This window comes from Bipolaris oryzae (assembly GCF_000523455.1).
Source record: "Bipolaris oryzae ATCC 44560 unplaced genomic scaffold scaffold_69, whole genome shotgun sequence".
In the NCBI taxonomy this organism is placed as follows: Eukaryota; Fungi; Ascomycota; class Dothideomycetes; order Pleosporales; family Pleosporaceae; genus Bipolaris; species Bipolaris oryzae.
The window spans coordinates 83775-99150 of NW_006911345.1; the positions used below are offsets into that span (position 1 = coordinate 83775).

The 15376-nt window shown below is 49.9% G+C and overlaps 5 protein-coding genes across 5 annotated transcripts; 3 read left to right on the top strand and 2 right to left on the bottom strand.

Moving 5' to 3' along the window:
• Positions 1–1647: 1647 nt before the first annotated feature.
• COCMIDRAFT_5499 (uncharacterized protein) lies at positions 1648–2771 on the top strand (the record flags this gene model as incomplete). Its single annotated transcript, XM_007689984.1, has 4 exons — positions 1648–1754; positions 1807–2078; positions 2136–2353; positions 2400–2771. 4 exons carry the CDS (start codon positions 1648–1650, stop codon positions 2769–2771), a joined length of 969 nt encoding a protein of 322 aa, XP_007688174.1.
• Positions 2772–3697: 926 nt separating this feature from the next.
• COCMIDRAFT_95997 (uncharacterized protein) lies at positions 3698–4857 on the top strand (the record flags this gene model as incomplete). Its single annotated transcript, XM_007690024.1, has 2 exons — positions 3698–4252; positions 4420–4857. 2 exons carry the CDS (start codon positions 3698–3700, stop codon positions 4855–4857), a joined length of 993 nt encoding a protein of 330 aa, XP_007688214.1.
• An 87-nt stretch (positions 4858–4944) lies between these two features.
• COCMIDRAFT_5501 (uncharacterized protein) lies at positions 4945–10262 on the bottom strand (the record flags this gene model as incomplete). Its single annotated transcript, XM_007689985.1, has 5 exons — positions 4945–6321; positions 6370–6571; positions 6623–9919; positions 9978–10021; positions 10095–10262. The coding sequence occupies 5 exons, from the start codon at positions 10260–10262 to the stop codon at positions 4945–4947; spliced, it is 5088 nt and encodes a 1695-aa protein (XP_007688175.1).
• Positions 10263–11116: 854 nt separating this feature from the next.
• Positions 11117–12732, top strand: COCMIDRAFT_36975 (uncharacterized protein; the record flags this gene model as incomplete). The annotated part of the gene is made up of 2 exons (XM_007690001.1): positions 11117–11594; positions 11651–12732. 2 exons carry the CDS (start codon positions 11117–11119, stop codon positions 12730–12732), a joined length of 1560 nt encoding a protein of 519 aa, XP_007688191.1.
• A 443-nt stretch (positions 12733–13175) lies between these two features.
• Positions 13176–15212, bottom strand: COCMIDRAFT_5503 (uncharacterized protein; the record flags this gene model as incomplete). The annotated part of the gene is made up of 2 exons (XM_007689986.1): positions 13176–13868; positions 13965–15212. 2 exons carry the CDS (start codon positions 15210–15212, stop codon positions 13176–13178), a joined length of 1941 nt encoding a protein of 646 aa, XP_007688176.1.
• Positions 15213–15376: the final 164 nt, after the last annotated feature.

Below are 15376 nucleotides of genomic sequence, written 5' to 3' on the forward strand. Positions count from 1 at the left end.
CGAAGAGGAAGAGCTTGTAGATCACCAGAATGAAACGATTTTTGGTCGCTGCGATTTGAAGATGATCTTGAAAGCTTTCCCAAACAACCTTTGGAATCTGCTTGCTTTCTCATCACTTTATCCCTATCAGCTACCCATTTGGTGTTATGCGTATTTCGCTTCACACAGCTGTCATGCTTTGTGAAGGGATTTCTGACCGTCTTTGAAATAGCCATCGTTTTGTATATGACTTGTCCAACTGTGCAATTGCGAATGTTTCAGATCACGCTGGAGGCGCTTCTTTTATCTATCGATGATCTGACTTATGAACGCAGTAATTCAGTGCTTCGGAGAAGGGGTTGTTAATGTAGCATGAAATCTGCAATATAAGCACTGCATTCCTTCCTCATAAGGTAATCTAAATGTGAATGACGCTGTGAAGGCTTAAGACAAAGGGCCGCATTATTGAACCTCGCCGCAAGCGAAACGAGTTCTATTTAACTTGATGGCAAGAAAAACGAGACAAAGGTTTTTCAGTTGTTGAATGTAGCCTTTTGTTGTCTATACTAATACCGGGGTATCTGCAAAAAGCACGTTAAGAATAGCATGTAAGAAGCCCAGCCACAGCCATACCAATCCCATGTTATCATTTCGATATAAGAACCTAAAGCCATAGGAAACCTAGCCCCGTTTAGCTTCCTACAAAAGATCCTCCCAAAGGCTGCCAACTGTACTAAACCGACCAAAATTCATATCTTCCCTTTAGTGATAGTAGCATAAACTTGAAGCAATGAAGAGGGCCTAATGATTGCACGTTTCCTGGAAAAACCGACATGTACGTATTATGTTCATCATTTAGATAATTGGTTATCAAACGAATGGCCTAGTAGGTTCATCAGCTGGATGCCTTTCTGAGTTGTCTTTCACGTCCAACCCAAGTAGGGTGTAGTGTGGTCTGAGGTCCCTGTGTTACGAGTAACGAGAAGAATTCTCTCCTTGATGAAGGATGGAGGGCTGAGGACCTACAGATATCCACCCAGAAAGTAATGAATATCGCGGAGCGCTGATTACGTGACTTGGCCACCCGCCAACGATGGGATGCTAGGGAGGATAGGACTGAAAGCAACGAGGACATGAATATGCTTGGATATTATTATTTAGATTCATCGTACACAAAAGCTCCCATCTTATACCCATCAGGTCAGATAGAAGTATTTGCACAGAAGCCACTGGCGACCCTGTGCACCGGCACACCAGCATTCACAATCCTGACGTCTAAGCAATGCTAAGCCCTAAGACAACCATCTTTCGCGCTTACACAGCGGGACAATCTTTTGGGTAATAATGATATGTGCCAAGAACATTGTCTTGCGTGTCTAGCTGAAGCACAGTATAGTGTTTCCTGGCATCCATGCGACTTGAATGCAAAGTCTCCCTACAGAGACGCATCATAAGTAAATTGTTCCGTAAAAATAAGATCATGACTCACATCATAGTGAATGTTACGCTGGCGGTCTACAGTCACATTGACGGTCTACAAACGCCTGGGTAGGATATGCCCACACGTGACGCCAAGACCCACCCTCTTGGTCAGCCAATTGGCCTTTTCCATTGGCTATCCCCTCTTTCATCTACGGTCAGTAAAAAATATACGAAGCATACATCGCAATGGCAGCCTTGAGTTCGCTCGACTTGGTCGGCTCAACTGGGCGCTCTTACATATTCAAAAAGCTGATCCAGGAAAGACCACATGTTGGTCGCGTTTGGCTAGCATCGTTCGAATCACCTCCCATACTGTTTTTCCTCTCATAACTAACACTTCTAAAGGTCTAGAAATGAGAACTTCATCCTGAAAGACATACCTAAAAACATTGTTTTAGGCTTCAACGAGGACATTCGACCAAGGCTTCCTCTCACTCCCCGTGTGCGACTGCCAGTAGATACCATACCAGATCGACCCATACTCGTTTACGAATACCTGGATCAAGACCTTTTAAATCTTGTTCAAAGTCAGGTATCCATGCAAGCTCGAAAAGAAATCCTCAAAGCCATCTTGCAAGGTATTGCGGATTTGCACGACCGCGACATTGTCCATTTAGGTAAGCCTAGCAGTCCAGCTCTCCTTAATGTCAACGTGAATGGCTAATTCACTTTAGATGTTAAACCCGATAACTTCTTGGTCAGCTACCGTAGTATTGACCATGATATCTTGGTCAAGAAGGTGCAGGTCAATGATTTTGAGAATGCGGGCTATATCCCGAAGCCTAGGTGCGTTAAAGGGATGTTGGCCGGGAATAACAACTGGCGCAGCCCTGAGGCCAACTTTAGGGGAACGCTCAACAAGCCAACTGACCTGTTCTCATTCGGACTGGTGGTAAGTGCCAATATGAGTAAGACAATTTGACTACTAACGTACCAAGTGCATCTATGCTATCTTAGGGCGCATCATACTAGGCTGCGATGCCGATTTCGAGTTCCATGAATCAAAAGGCATACCGCCTATATGCATCCGTCTGCCGCGTCAGATCACATATTTTGGGGATCAAGAAGGATTGAATGGCCTTATGAAGCATTTTAGCGATGAGGAGACCAAGCGCGAGATTCTTGGGATGCATTGGAAAGCCCGAATGGCAGACAACCACCCATATGTGCCGTTTTCAGAGTGGACGGGTGTTGATTCGACATTCAAGGACTTGATCCGAGGATTGAATAATCTGGACCCCTCACGGCGACTTACCGCTCGTCAGGCGTTGGAACACCCCTGGTTTGAAGGGGTCAAACTTGCTTTCTAGGAGTGCAGCAGTGTAGGACCGGGATGAGGAATTTGCTAAGGTCGCTGCCGCTATCATCTTGTGCATGTATGAGTGCAAAAAGTATTGGGCAATCTGGTTGGGAGGGCACGAGGAAGGGATTTATTTTCTTTTCTTTATCCAGCTTCCATGTGATTTCCCAGGAGTCGTTTACTTGGGTTTTATGCGGACCCGAGTTCATCCCTGTATCTTCGCTGTCTCCTTGACAAATAACTCCATTGTAATTCACTTTAACTAGCTCCAATTATAAACTCCTGTCATCTGTCAAATCAAGGCTACCAAAGATACTAAGATCCTCATTCCCTGGCGAGGGCTAGATCATGTGATTAATACCAGTCGCTACGTAGAGCTAGGTGAGCGAAAGGGATTTACTAATGTGGGGTTCGGGTGTTCCCGTTAAGAGGCGTTATATTGAGGGATGAAATATATGTAGTAGTCCTTGCAACAATCTGCTACTAGTAGTGCCACTACTAAAGTACTGTCGCGGTAGATCTGCGGTAAATGAAATACCTGCACACGTTTTTGATTGGCCAAGAGGTTTGTCATACAATACAGTTGGTCAACTAATACAGTGTGACGAAGCGCATGTTAAGTGGTTGAGCCTGCCATCTGCAGGGCGGCATCACGCCACATTTCGCAGGCCTAGCTCTTGGCAACATAGGACAACGGACGACTACACGGGCCTGCCTACGGAAAGTGTATATAACATTCAAATAGTCTCACTTGCTCTCCTTACTTATGTCCTTTTCATCAGATTCTACGGCTAGAAAAACAATACCTATTTGCTTTTTCCCACAACCACTACAAAGCTCTTGCTAAATCCTAGTTCATTAAAATAATAAAGAGCATCACCACCACCGCCATCATCAACAACAACCCAGCATCTAAAGAGAAGAAAAAACAAAACAATGACCCAACCCAAACTCAAAACCACAATCGCCATCCTCGGCTGCGGCGACGTAGGCTCCACCCTCGCCTACACCCTCATCCTGCAACCCATCTGCTCCGAATTCCTCCTCGTAGACCTCAAGCACTCCCTCCTCGAAGCTCAAGTCCGTGACCTCTCCGACGCCACCTACCGCGGCGGCAGCGGTGTCCGCGTCCGCGCTGCCACGCATGCCGAAGCCGGGCAAGCAGACATTGTCGTCATTACCGCTGGCGCCAAGCAGAAGCCCGGTGAATCGCGCCTCTCACTCCTCAGTCGCAACTTGCACATTCTTGAGAGTATATTCGGTGCTATGGCGCCAATGAATCCGCATACGATTCTGCTGCTTGTGGCGAATCCCGTGGATATATTGACGTATTTTGCGAGGAAGATGAGTGGGTTGCCTGAGAGCCAGGTGTTGGGGACGGGGACGAGTTTGGATTCGGCGAGGTTGAGGGGCGTGTTGGCGGAGAAGGCGGAGGTTGCACCGAATAGTATTGATGCGTATGTTTTGGGGGAACATGGGGATAGTCAGTTTGTGAGTTCTTTTTTTCTTTTCCCTCATCTTCACTACTGGCAAAGGGGGAAGAGTCTACTCGGTCATCACTATCCTAGCTCCTACCCATTTACGGAATTGGAACATAGATGTTTAGAAGCGAAAAAAAAAGTTGCTGGGGTATAAAATGAATTACTAACATCCAACAGATCGCCTGGTCCTCCGCCACAATCGGCACAACACCTCTCTCCCTCGCGCTCCCCCCTTCAACCCTAACAGAAGACTTCAAAGCCAGCATCTCAGCCCACACACGCGGTGCGGCGGGAGCCATCATCGCCGCAAAAGGCTGCACCGCCTTCGGCATCGGCAATATCGCCGCTAGCATCTGCAAATACATCCTCTTCGACTCCCGTTCCGTGCGCCCACTGTCGTTCTACCAGCCAGAGCTAGGCTGCTGTCTAAGCATGCCGGCCGTTATCGGTAGAAAAGGTATTATACGGGCAATGCCGATCCAGCTGGATGCATCGGAGCAAGCACAGCTCGAGGCGTGCGCGAAGGGGTTGAGAGGCGTGATTGAAGGGGCTGAGAAGGAAGTGAGTGCGGATCGGGCGTTGGAGAAAGCGTTGGAGCAGGATAAGGGGGCTTAAACGAAAAAGCCCCCTCAAAGTATCCAAAGTCGATTGTATTTCTAGAAACAGAGAAGAGGGTGTTTACAACAGTGAATGAGTAACACGCTACTGAACCCCCAAATGCGCTCTAAGCTTCTCCAAAACCCCCGCAACAACCTTCTCATTCTTTCCTTCCTGTCTCTTACTCTCCCGTGTCGCCACTTTCTCGAGCTGCTTCGCAACATCCTTATTCGCACCATCCATCCAGTACGCCTCAGATCGCTCTACAAATCGCACAAAAGCCTCAAGCACGACCTCCTTGCCATCCCAACTCTTCCCGCTAAGCGCCTTATCAAGCACAGGCCATATCGTCTTCGCAGTCGCAGCATCAATCTTCTCACTACCCACCGCATTCGTAATCTGCAGCACGCAATCCGCGACCGTCTTGGCAGCTGTATGCTTAATGGCCCACTGCCTACTTTCAAGATGCGTATCGGAAAGTGCAAGGATTTCTTTAAGATACAAAGCCACAGCGCGGGGTCCAGCGACATGATCATCCCATGTTTCGCCGAAGCTCTTGCAGATTGTTTCTTCCGAGTCGTGTTTGGCGAGGAAGATGAAGGGCAGGAAGTCTGCGGCGAAAGAGTTGAAGCGGTCGGTTGCGTGGGAGCTTATGGCGCGCATTATGTCTGCGGCTAATAAACGGTTTCTGTCGCTGTTTTCTTCGGACTCGAAGTAGAGTTTGTTGACGAAGGCGAATGTGGAGAGGATTTGCTTGTCGGATGCTAGGCGTGCGAGGTAGCCTGCTGCTGCGGCGTAGGAGGAGCTGACTGTTTCGTTGCGGTCATGGATTTGCTTCTGGATTAGCTTGAGGAAGCCGTCGGCGTAGGGGTTGAAGAGGAAGCGATGACGGGTAGCGAGCGTGACGAGTACGCGCGAGCATCCTACTTTTGATGGAAGACCGACTGCGTTCTTCATCGCGGCTTCGATGCGTGGGACCAGTGCGGCCATGGTGTCTGCATCTGCGAGGTCGAGACAGCGCTCTACAGACTCCGTCAATGGCGACTGGCGCACGCTGGCGAGGCGCATGTCGTCAATCTTTTGTTCTGTAAGGTTGTATTTGCTGGCGTTGAGATGGACGTAGTTGACTGCTTCTGGTTCCAGACTGCTGAGCAAGCCGAGTAGGCGCTCAACTAGTTCAGGCACATGTGGATTAAGTGTCTTTGCGTTACTCTTCTTCACAATTTGAAGCAGAGTGTGTACGGAGAAGAGACGGACTTCTTCAGCTGACGACTCCAGGCCGGAATTTGAAAAGAGGAAAGGTATCACGCGTTCAAGCTGAACCGTTGCAGACTTCAATGATGAATCTCCGGCTTCCAAAGAGCGTGTCAAAATTCCAGTGAGGACACGAGCAAGGGACGCCGCAGCAACACGGACTGTTTCTTTGATATCGTCCAGGACCTTGAATGTCTTTTCCCAGATGGCGTCAAGGTACTTCTCGTACTACAAAGCATTGTTAGCATAGGCACCCCAATAGATATTAATCCTCACCTTGTCAATACTGCGTCCTTGTACCAGATCGGCAATGGCCGCACAAGAAGCCTGGCGAACTCGCCACTCTTTTGTAAGGATGCTGATAAGAAGGTCATCCATGATTGCATCAAAATGCTTGTCTATGGTTGCCGAAGAATCCTTGACAAGGGCATTCCAGATGTCGTTCATAGAACGTTGCACGTTGGTGTTGGGGTCGAACCTGGATACTAGTCAGCAGCGCTTCGTCATAGTTTTCCTTCACAGTTCATACCTATATCGATAGAGCTTTGGGTATAGTTTAGGATTTTGTGCAAGGTAGCCATCGACGCTTGAGTCTGAGAAAATGTTGCTTAGTCCAAACCGTCCAAACGCAGCTCGACTGGACCAGATCGAGTTGTTTGAGGCCATAGACATGAAGCGGTAAACTAAACTCGAGTCACCGACTTCGGCTGCCAAGTTCAAGATATCCTTGTAAGTTGTGATAGAGCCGTCGCCAGTGGGCAACGCGCCAGGCTCGAAGAGCTGCGTGTCGTCTGTCACAGTACCCGCCATCTTCGACTTGTTGTCTGAAAATGAACCGACCAAGTCGCGGACAAGGTCATCCTTCAGCTGCCGATCTCCCTTCTCATAAACCAAGCCAAGCCCTCGTGAGGCCGCCTCTTGTACAACCTCGTCGCGGTCAGAGAGACAGTTTTTGAATGCGACCTGGCATTGCCCAAGATAACCTTGCATCTCAGGCTTATGTCCACAGTACTGGAGCAGACACAGCAACCATATTACTGACGCTTTCTTGAGGGATGGTTTCGTCTGCACGCAGCCCTTCAAGGTCTTTTCCAGTACTACTCCAAGTGTTTTTTCTCGTTTGGGTCCAGATGGCGTTTTGAGAGGTGCGTCCCACGGCTCTACAGGCTGATTGGGATCTAATACATCCAGCTCAGCAGTCAAAGCCTTCGATTCCCAACCGCTTGCGAGACAACTCAAGGCCTCGCCTACCGAGAAGTGAACTTCTGGTTGACGCACCTCATGGAGCTCGTACAGCTTATCCTGTATGGCTTTGTAGTCGGATGCATCATCAGAGCCGGACTCTGCTTCCTCGGTGATCATGGATAAATGGCCCAGTGCCAGTATCGCAGTGGTTGTACCTGTCTTAGCAGAATCATAAATCTGTTGGGCGATGTCTTCGACCTTGGCGTATTTAGAAAGCAGTGACGGGGTGATCACATAAAAGAGACTAAGTTGATCAATGCAACTGAAGGCTGCATTCTTAAGTGTCGCATCTCGAGACTCCTGCATGATAGCAACCAGGGAGCGGACCAGCTGATGAACAGGATGATCATCCGTGATGACTGGCGATGTGGCATTCTCCCTCCAGAATCTTCTACTGTAGTAGTAACCGAGTGCCAGGATGATGCCACTGATTTGATTGATATCAGCACCAATTGCTGTCTTCCAACTGTTCAGCTTTTCAAAAAAGGCGACTTGTTCACTTTGTAGTGCAGTCTGATCAGCACTCTCATGTGACGCTAACAAACCGTACGCGTGTGCAGCAGCAAGACGCCGTGCTGGATTGTTTGATATGATAGATCGTCGCAGCTCCCGGAAATCTTGAACAACCTTTGCTCGCACCCAATGTTGCTGTGGGAGCAAGGAAAGTATCCGCACAAACGTGGTGCCTATATCCCCAATGTCGCTAACATCGTCTCGTGTGAGTCTATCAAAGCTAGCGCGCAATAACACCGCCAAAGAGCGGGCATGGGTTTCGTTCGCAGCGTATGCGCGAAATGCTTGCCGAGCGCGCATATCTGTAGTCATCTGCGTATCAAGCTTTCTCTCCCAATCTTCTGGGATATCCTGATCTATACCTTTCTCGACCAAAGCAGATTGCATGGCAACGCTGGAGCAGAAGCTGATGACGGTCGGGAGTGCACTTGGAAATTCTTGTTGAAAGTATCTAACCTGAACAAGAGCGTCTTCTGACGGGTCGATTTCCATTGCGTCGGCATCCTGCCCTTGCTGCGCAATGATGAAGTTGACCAGGTTGTCAAAGTCTGGAAAAACCAATTGGGTCTGCTCGCGTTCGCCTGGCGGAGTGTTGGACATTCTAAACCAATAGGGGTCAAGGCCTCGCCTTCCTTCCTCTATCAACTCGTGTCGATCGTTTGGACCCCCACTGACTGCAAGGATATCTATCCACCGTGCAAGGACGTCTGCATAGGGAAGGCAGCGATTTGCAAAACGTGTTGCTACATAGCGAGTACTTCTTGTGAATCTGTCCGAGGCTGGCGTATTTTCCTGATCTACAGTGGCATATCGGAGCAGTATTTGTCTGAACCTGGGCATGATTGCAGCATCAAACGGTTTAGAGAACGCTCCAAGCACAGAGGAAAGAGCCTCTTCTATACTAACCGCCACATCTTTGCCAGCTGAATCTTCACGTAATGATCGGAACAGAAACTCCAGAAGATCAAGCGATGGCTCCAATAGTATCTTTTCTGGCGCAGCTTTGGCCAAGAGTCCAATAGTTTCATAGCCGTAACCCCGAAGCTCCATATCTTGGTCGCGGTCTGGGGTTGGCCAGCCTTGGTCTTGAATGAAAGCCCTCAGATTTCCAACAAGACTCTCTGCAACCTGAGATAAATCCGATACTGTTCCACGCCGGGCAACAAAGTTGACAAGAGAGAATATAGCTGAGCGGAACTTCGAAGCCTCCCTTCCAGCGGTTTTGTTGGTCGCATTCAGCTCGGGTGAGAGTAGGCCCTCTTCAACAATCCTTGCTATTTGTCGTGGGTACGTTGTGCATTTCACAGACTTGGAGAGAACAGTTAAGATCTTGATGCGCAGCGGTGTCTTTACAGGAAGCGACCCGCCAGCTGAACTAGATCCGAAGTAGAGTTCGAATAAACTCTCTATAAGTTCCGATTGTTCCATATCTTTGGATAACATGACGCGCTTCAAAGTATCCTCACCGACCTCAGATATCCGGGAGTTGGTATCAGCAGACGCAAATAGTGCCGGCAAGAACTTTTCGTCGTCGTTGAACAACCCACTTGCCATGAGTCGCGCGACTAAGGCTTTTGATTCAGGCAGATTCAGACCGGCATCCGCACTAGGGTCCCAAGCATCTGGCTTTCCTTGAAGTGTAAGAAACTTGTATTCCTCAGAAGAAAGTCCGGGACATTTTAAAGATGCGGTATCTTGCGGGTTGCTTGTTCTAACGATTGTCAACAAAAGTAGTTTTCCAAACCACTTGGAGAAGAATTGAGCGTCATCATCGGAGAGACCCAAGGTCGCTCTCAGCTCATCGTCTTCTTTACTACCTCGAAGAGGTAATTTGAAGAGAACCAAAAGGCGCAAGATGAGATGGAACAGCTGAGAGGCATGCTGTTCGGATTTTTCGTAATCCTTGGCGATGCCTTGGAGCAATACCGGGAGAAGTTCCAGCCGTTCAGCTACAGAAAGACGTGATATCCCTTGCTGGATGTAGAGGATGTCGAAATGCCGAATGAGGGCGACATGTCCATGTTCTTTGTACTGTTTTAGAAGAGCACTCACTGGGAGCTTGATATCTCTGTAGAATTGTGTCAGCTGATAAGTCTCGGGAATTATGGCAAACAAGAGATGCGTACTGTGATTTGATGCGCGTATTGATGTGCTGGCAAATGGAAATGACCTAGGAAACCCGCCATCAGCGGCGACCAAGGGCAACAGGGGTCACAAAACATGTTCATGATCAGGCTTCTTACCTTATTCCGCACAGCAGCACTCTCCGATCCCAGCTTCAACAGCAGGGGCGGAAGATAGGTCTTGAGCAAGTCTTCAAGTTTCTTGTCTGAGCTGGCTAGTGCTATGCGCATCTCGACCTTTCCCACTAGGGAAAGCTCTTTGGCTTCCGGAGTTAGCTCTGCCGCCATGTTGGAAATCGGATGGCGTATGGTAGTGGTGATGCAGATGCAAACGGCTTTTTGGCGATCAAACCAGAGGCCTAAATATGGCAAAGACGACAGGCAGAAACGGAGGACGTGTCCTGTCGGCTGGCGAGAAAGACGGACGACCCGACGGGGATAGAGGCCAAGAGGGGCGTAGTGTATTTGCGGTGATTGCCACATGTCGTGTGTCGGACATTCACCAGTGAGGCGACAGGGGTCTGCCGCACGGGGTCCCGAATGACGCACTCGCCGCTGCCTGCATTCAGTGTGAACAAACGCACCGCGTCTTCGACGTGATTCTCCCACAGTCGACGTCTCCTACTCTAATTCCCCTCGACAACCACATCTCCAGCTGCAATTCGCCTCCTTCGGTGACAGTTTGCCCCGCGACGCTTTCTGTGTACCAGAACAGCCAAACAAGCCGAGCCCGTGCCTGTCGCCATCCGCCCAGCAGTCATATTGACACGCACCACACGCAAACCTCACCTTGTGCAGCGCATCCGCTCTTACCCAAGGCTCTCCTTCACCTGGCCTGTACATCATCACCCCTCTGCGTGGGTACAGAGTGTTCGGTTGTTGTTGATCGGAAAGTTTCAAAGGTACATAGTACTCTGCCCCACCACAGTTCTACTTGCACCGCAATCGCAACCGCCACACAGAATCCCTGAGCCCATCGTTTGTAAACTCACACTCCAGACCTAAATAGCTCTACCGGAATAGCCTTCCGTACCCGTAAAGCCTTTCATTCCTTGCGCCAGACGCTCAAACACACAGCCCTACGCTCGGTATTTCTCGTCAAACGTAATCACTGGCGAGCGAGACGCAAACACGCGCCCAAGATGGATGAGGAATCTGTGCTCAATTTCTGCAGTATCACTTCGTGTGACCCTGACAAGGCCGCGCAGTATCTGCGCTTGACAGATGGCAACTTTGAGCAGGCCATACAACTCTTCTTCGATGCCCCGGGGCTTGACTTCACTCCCTCCGCGCCATCACAACCTGCCCCAGCCTCCACTGCACAGAATCCCATAAACATCGATTCCGACGATGACATGGACTTCGATGCTGCTCCATCGGGGGCAAACCCGCCTGCACGAAGCCAACCCGGTGTCGAGGATGACGAAGCCATGGCGCGGCGATTACAAGAGGAGATGTACGGCGGTGGTGGACCTGGAGGAGCTGGTGTCGACGAAGTTCGCGCGCCTATGCAACGGACAACAGAGACTCTCGTCGGCCCTGGCTCCAATTGGGGCCCTGCCGACGAGGAGGAGGACATAGATGCTCTGGTGCAAGAACAGCTGGCTCGCCGCCGAACTGGTATGTCGCACTTCTCACATACCACTTTTACCATTGATTGACTCATTCAAATTCAGGCCGCGCAGGTATCTTCAACCAACACACAACTCACACAAACGTCTGGGACACTACCACAGATTCGAGCACGCGGCGACGAGAACTTGCGACCGCAACGGGAGGTGCGTCCGAGCAGTCTTCTAAGATGAACATGCTCGCAGAGCTATTCCGGCCACCATTCGAAATAATGTATCAGGGCTCGTGGGAGAAGGCACGCGACATGGGCAAGGACGAAGAGAAGTGGCTCCTCGTGAACATCCAAGACCCAGCAATCTTCGACTGCCAGCGCTTGAATAGGGACATCTGGAAGAACGAAGATATCAAAGCGACTGTCCGGGAGAACTTCATCTTCTTGCAGTACGCAAAGGACGACCAGCGTGGACAACAGTACATGAACTACTACTTCCACGCGCGTGACAGCTCAGACGCTTACCCACACATCGCCATTGTCGACCCTCGAACTGGTGAACAAGTCAAGGTATGGTCAGGCCCGCCGATACCCGAGGCCGTTGAGTTCCACGCCCAACTCCACGAGTTCCTCGATCGCTACAGCTTGAACGTCAATGCAAAGAACCCGGTGGCGAAGCGAAAGTCAGAATCGAAGAAAAAAGATGTTAACCGTATGACCGAGGAGGAGATGTTGGAGATGGCACTGCAAAACAGCTTGGAGAATGGCAAAGGCCCACAGGAGGACGATCCAGATGCTCTCACCAAATCGACCGAGAACATCAAGGGCAAGGGTAAAGCCGAAGAAGCCGCGCCAGAACCAGAGCTAGAGGCTGCTCCATCAAATCCAGCTTTTGCCGCTATTTCCGCACAAGCACCTCACACCGAGCCCACAGTTACCGATCCAAAGGTAACCACGCGCATTCAGTTCAGAGGTCCATCAGGTAGACCTATTGTCCGTCGGTTCAACCTCGCGGATCCTGTCCGCCGTGTGTACGAATGGATCAAGTCTGACGTACCCTGGGAGGGCAAGCAAGGCGCCGAGTTTGATCTTTCCTTCATGGGCAAGAACCTCATCGAGCATCTGGACGAAACGGTCGAAGCTGCTGGTCTCAAGGGCGCAAGTGTCATGGTTGAGTTCATGGACAACGAGTAAGGGGTTCTGTTGAGAGGCGACTTGTGTGTAAGAATGGATTTCACTATACACAAGAATGTGCTCTCAGGTTGAAGAAGTGGAGGACATTACGAAGACAGACGAGACGCAACCATAGCCTTATTATATGGCTCTTGTTCGAAACACACTTACATTGCTGGCGCGGTCTCATCCTGTATAGATTCTTTCTTGACGATTCACTACCGATACGTAGTCAATACCCGTGCTTTTTTTTTGCAAATACAGCTTCCTCTTTATGATCATATTCATGCTACCAGTGATTTAGCCCGTCATCGTGGTGATTGCTGCGAATACAAAACGGCAATGCATCAGACAAACATGTACGTTTATATGAAACCGTTTAATTTCGTGTCTAGAAAAAATTGCCAGACTCACGCAATGGATATTCCAAGACCATCGCTAACCATGCTTCCAACACAATTCGCTCAATCATCCATCAACTCGTCGACTCTGCCCTGATCTTCCTTTTTCTCGCCTACTTCTTTGCTCTCTTTCTCCTCAACATCTTGCCCCTTGCCCTCTTCTTCCTCTTCCGCCTCATCCCCCTCCTCCTCGTCATCCAACTCCAACTCCTCATCACTAAACATCCCATCCCACGCATCCTCTTCATCCGAAACAAACAATCTCCGCCTCTTCTCCACCTCCTCCGCTTCCCTCTCCCGTTCCAGCCCCATACCACGCCTCCCCATCTCTTCCTCTTCTTCTTCTACCTGCTCAGCCTCTTCCAATCGCCCCAGAAGAAACCCCCTCACCTCTTCCACCTGCCATCCCTTTTGTACCTGCTTCCTCTTTTCCACCTGCCCCTTCTGTTCCGCCTGCTTCGTCTCTTTGCACTGCTCAATCGAACCACCCCCATCACTCACCTCACCCGGCGCGACTTCGACACCGCCACCGAGGTTAAATCGGACTTTCATGTAGAGTTTCCTGGGCTGTTCTGGACCCCTTAGTGCGGGAGTAATGGTGGGCTCATTGTCGCCAGCGTTGTCGCTGACTGGCGAATTGACACGCGTGTCCCCTTCCAAGTCGTCGCCAAATACTGAGTCTACTCCGTCGCTTACTACGGAATCTACCTCATCGCCTACCACAGAGTCTACTTCATCCCCAGTTCCAGAAACCTTCTTGGTAGCTTCAGCAATGGCTCCGAGACGCGCGAGCTACGCGGCCTTGGCTTTCTTCGCGGCTTCGCTTGCTTCCTTTGCTTCTTCGGCGAGTACGACGTCGATAATGGCCTGGAGTTCGGCACCTGATATTTCTTGTTCGGGTACACTGGCGTCGTCTTCATCGTCGCTGGATGCTTCTTGTACGAGGGGTGGTGGGCATCGTTCTTTTGTCGGTATGCCGCGGTGGGGGTCGTCGGAGGGAATGGCTTCGTAGCCATAGTATTGGAGTTGGAGACAGTACCGCATTTGGAGGTATTGTTGGTATGGTGTTCCTTGGAGGCCGGTGCGGGAGGTGACGGTTCCCGCTTCGTCGAGCCATAGAGGTTGGCCGGCGTGAGAGAGACCTTTTCGAGATTGGGGTTTGCGTTTCTTTGGGGGATCTGGCTTGTTCGCGGGTGCAGTGTATACGATTTCTATCGGTGGTGAGTCTGAATCGGATTCCCCGGCTACCTCTTCTACTCTTATCTTAATGCCATCACGTTCAAACTCCTCAGTTCGTCTAGCTTCTTTGGCGTGCTGTAACTTGATCCAAAGTGCCGCAATCAAGTTGATACTCTCTTGCGGTCCCAGAGCCCGTCTTTTTGCACCATCACTCGACCCCGCTGGTACGTGTTTCACGGGCCTATCATGAATGGATGTGGTCAAAGCACCACTTTGATCTCGTATGAAACCTCCAGCACTCGAAATGGGTTGGTCTTCATCCAGGTATTTAAGAGCGAGTTCCAGGTCCCAGTGGGCTGCGGATAAACACTGCTCAGCTCGATAATATGATTTACCGGTCAAATCGGCAAGACTATGTATGATACTGATCTCGTCCTTCGTGTATTGCGCCGCGAAACTTTCTGTTGGGTCCAAAGTACTTGCCTTTTCAAGAATAATCGAATCCGGAGAAGATGAACCTTCGACATCGTCGCGCATGATTACAGGTTGATCAAGCTGTTCTAGGACTTGCTTAATGATTTCGTCTCTTTGAGATATCAGGTATGCTTCGTCGTCGGGATCGATTATTTGATCGCTCCCATTTTCAAAGTCGCTATCCCCACCATAGAGCAAGTTGAAATCGCCGGCATTGTTTCTGAGTCTTTCCACAATATCATGTTGCTCTTCTGTGATGTCATCTTCTCCCTGGCGTTCACTTCGAGCATATAGCTCCGCCACAAGATATTTGAAAATCCTACGGTGATGATCCTTCCTGGTCTTGAATATCTCCACATTCTGTCGAATGGCAGCTCTCTGCGCTACGAAGTTCGCTTTTCCCGCACTGACAGGTTTGAATGGTAGCGGGGGTGCCTTAGGAACCATGATATCGATGTTAGTACGACTGTGATGTTGTATTAAACGATGGTATGACCGTGATGCAATTGGCGATGGCGATTACGATGGTACAGAGTGTATTGTGCGTCGTAATCAGAAGCTGTTTGCAGACGGAAGGACCAGAGAGAAGGCGCAGTGTTGTCACGCACGTG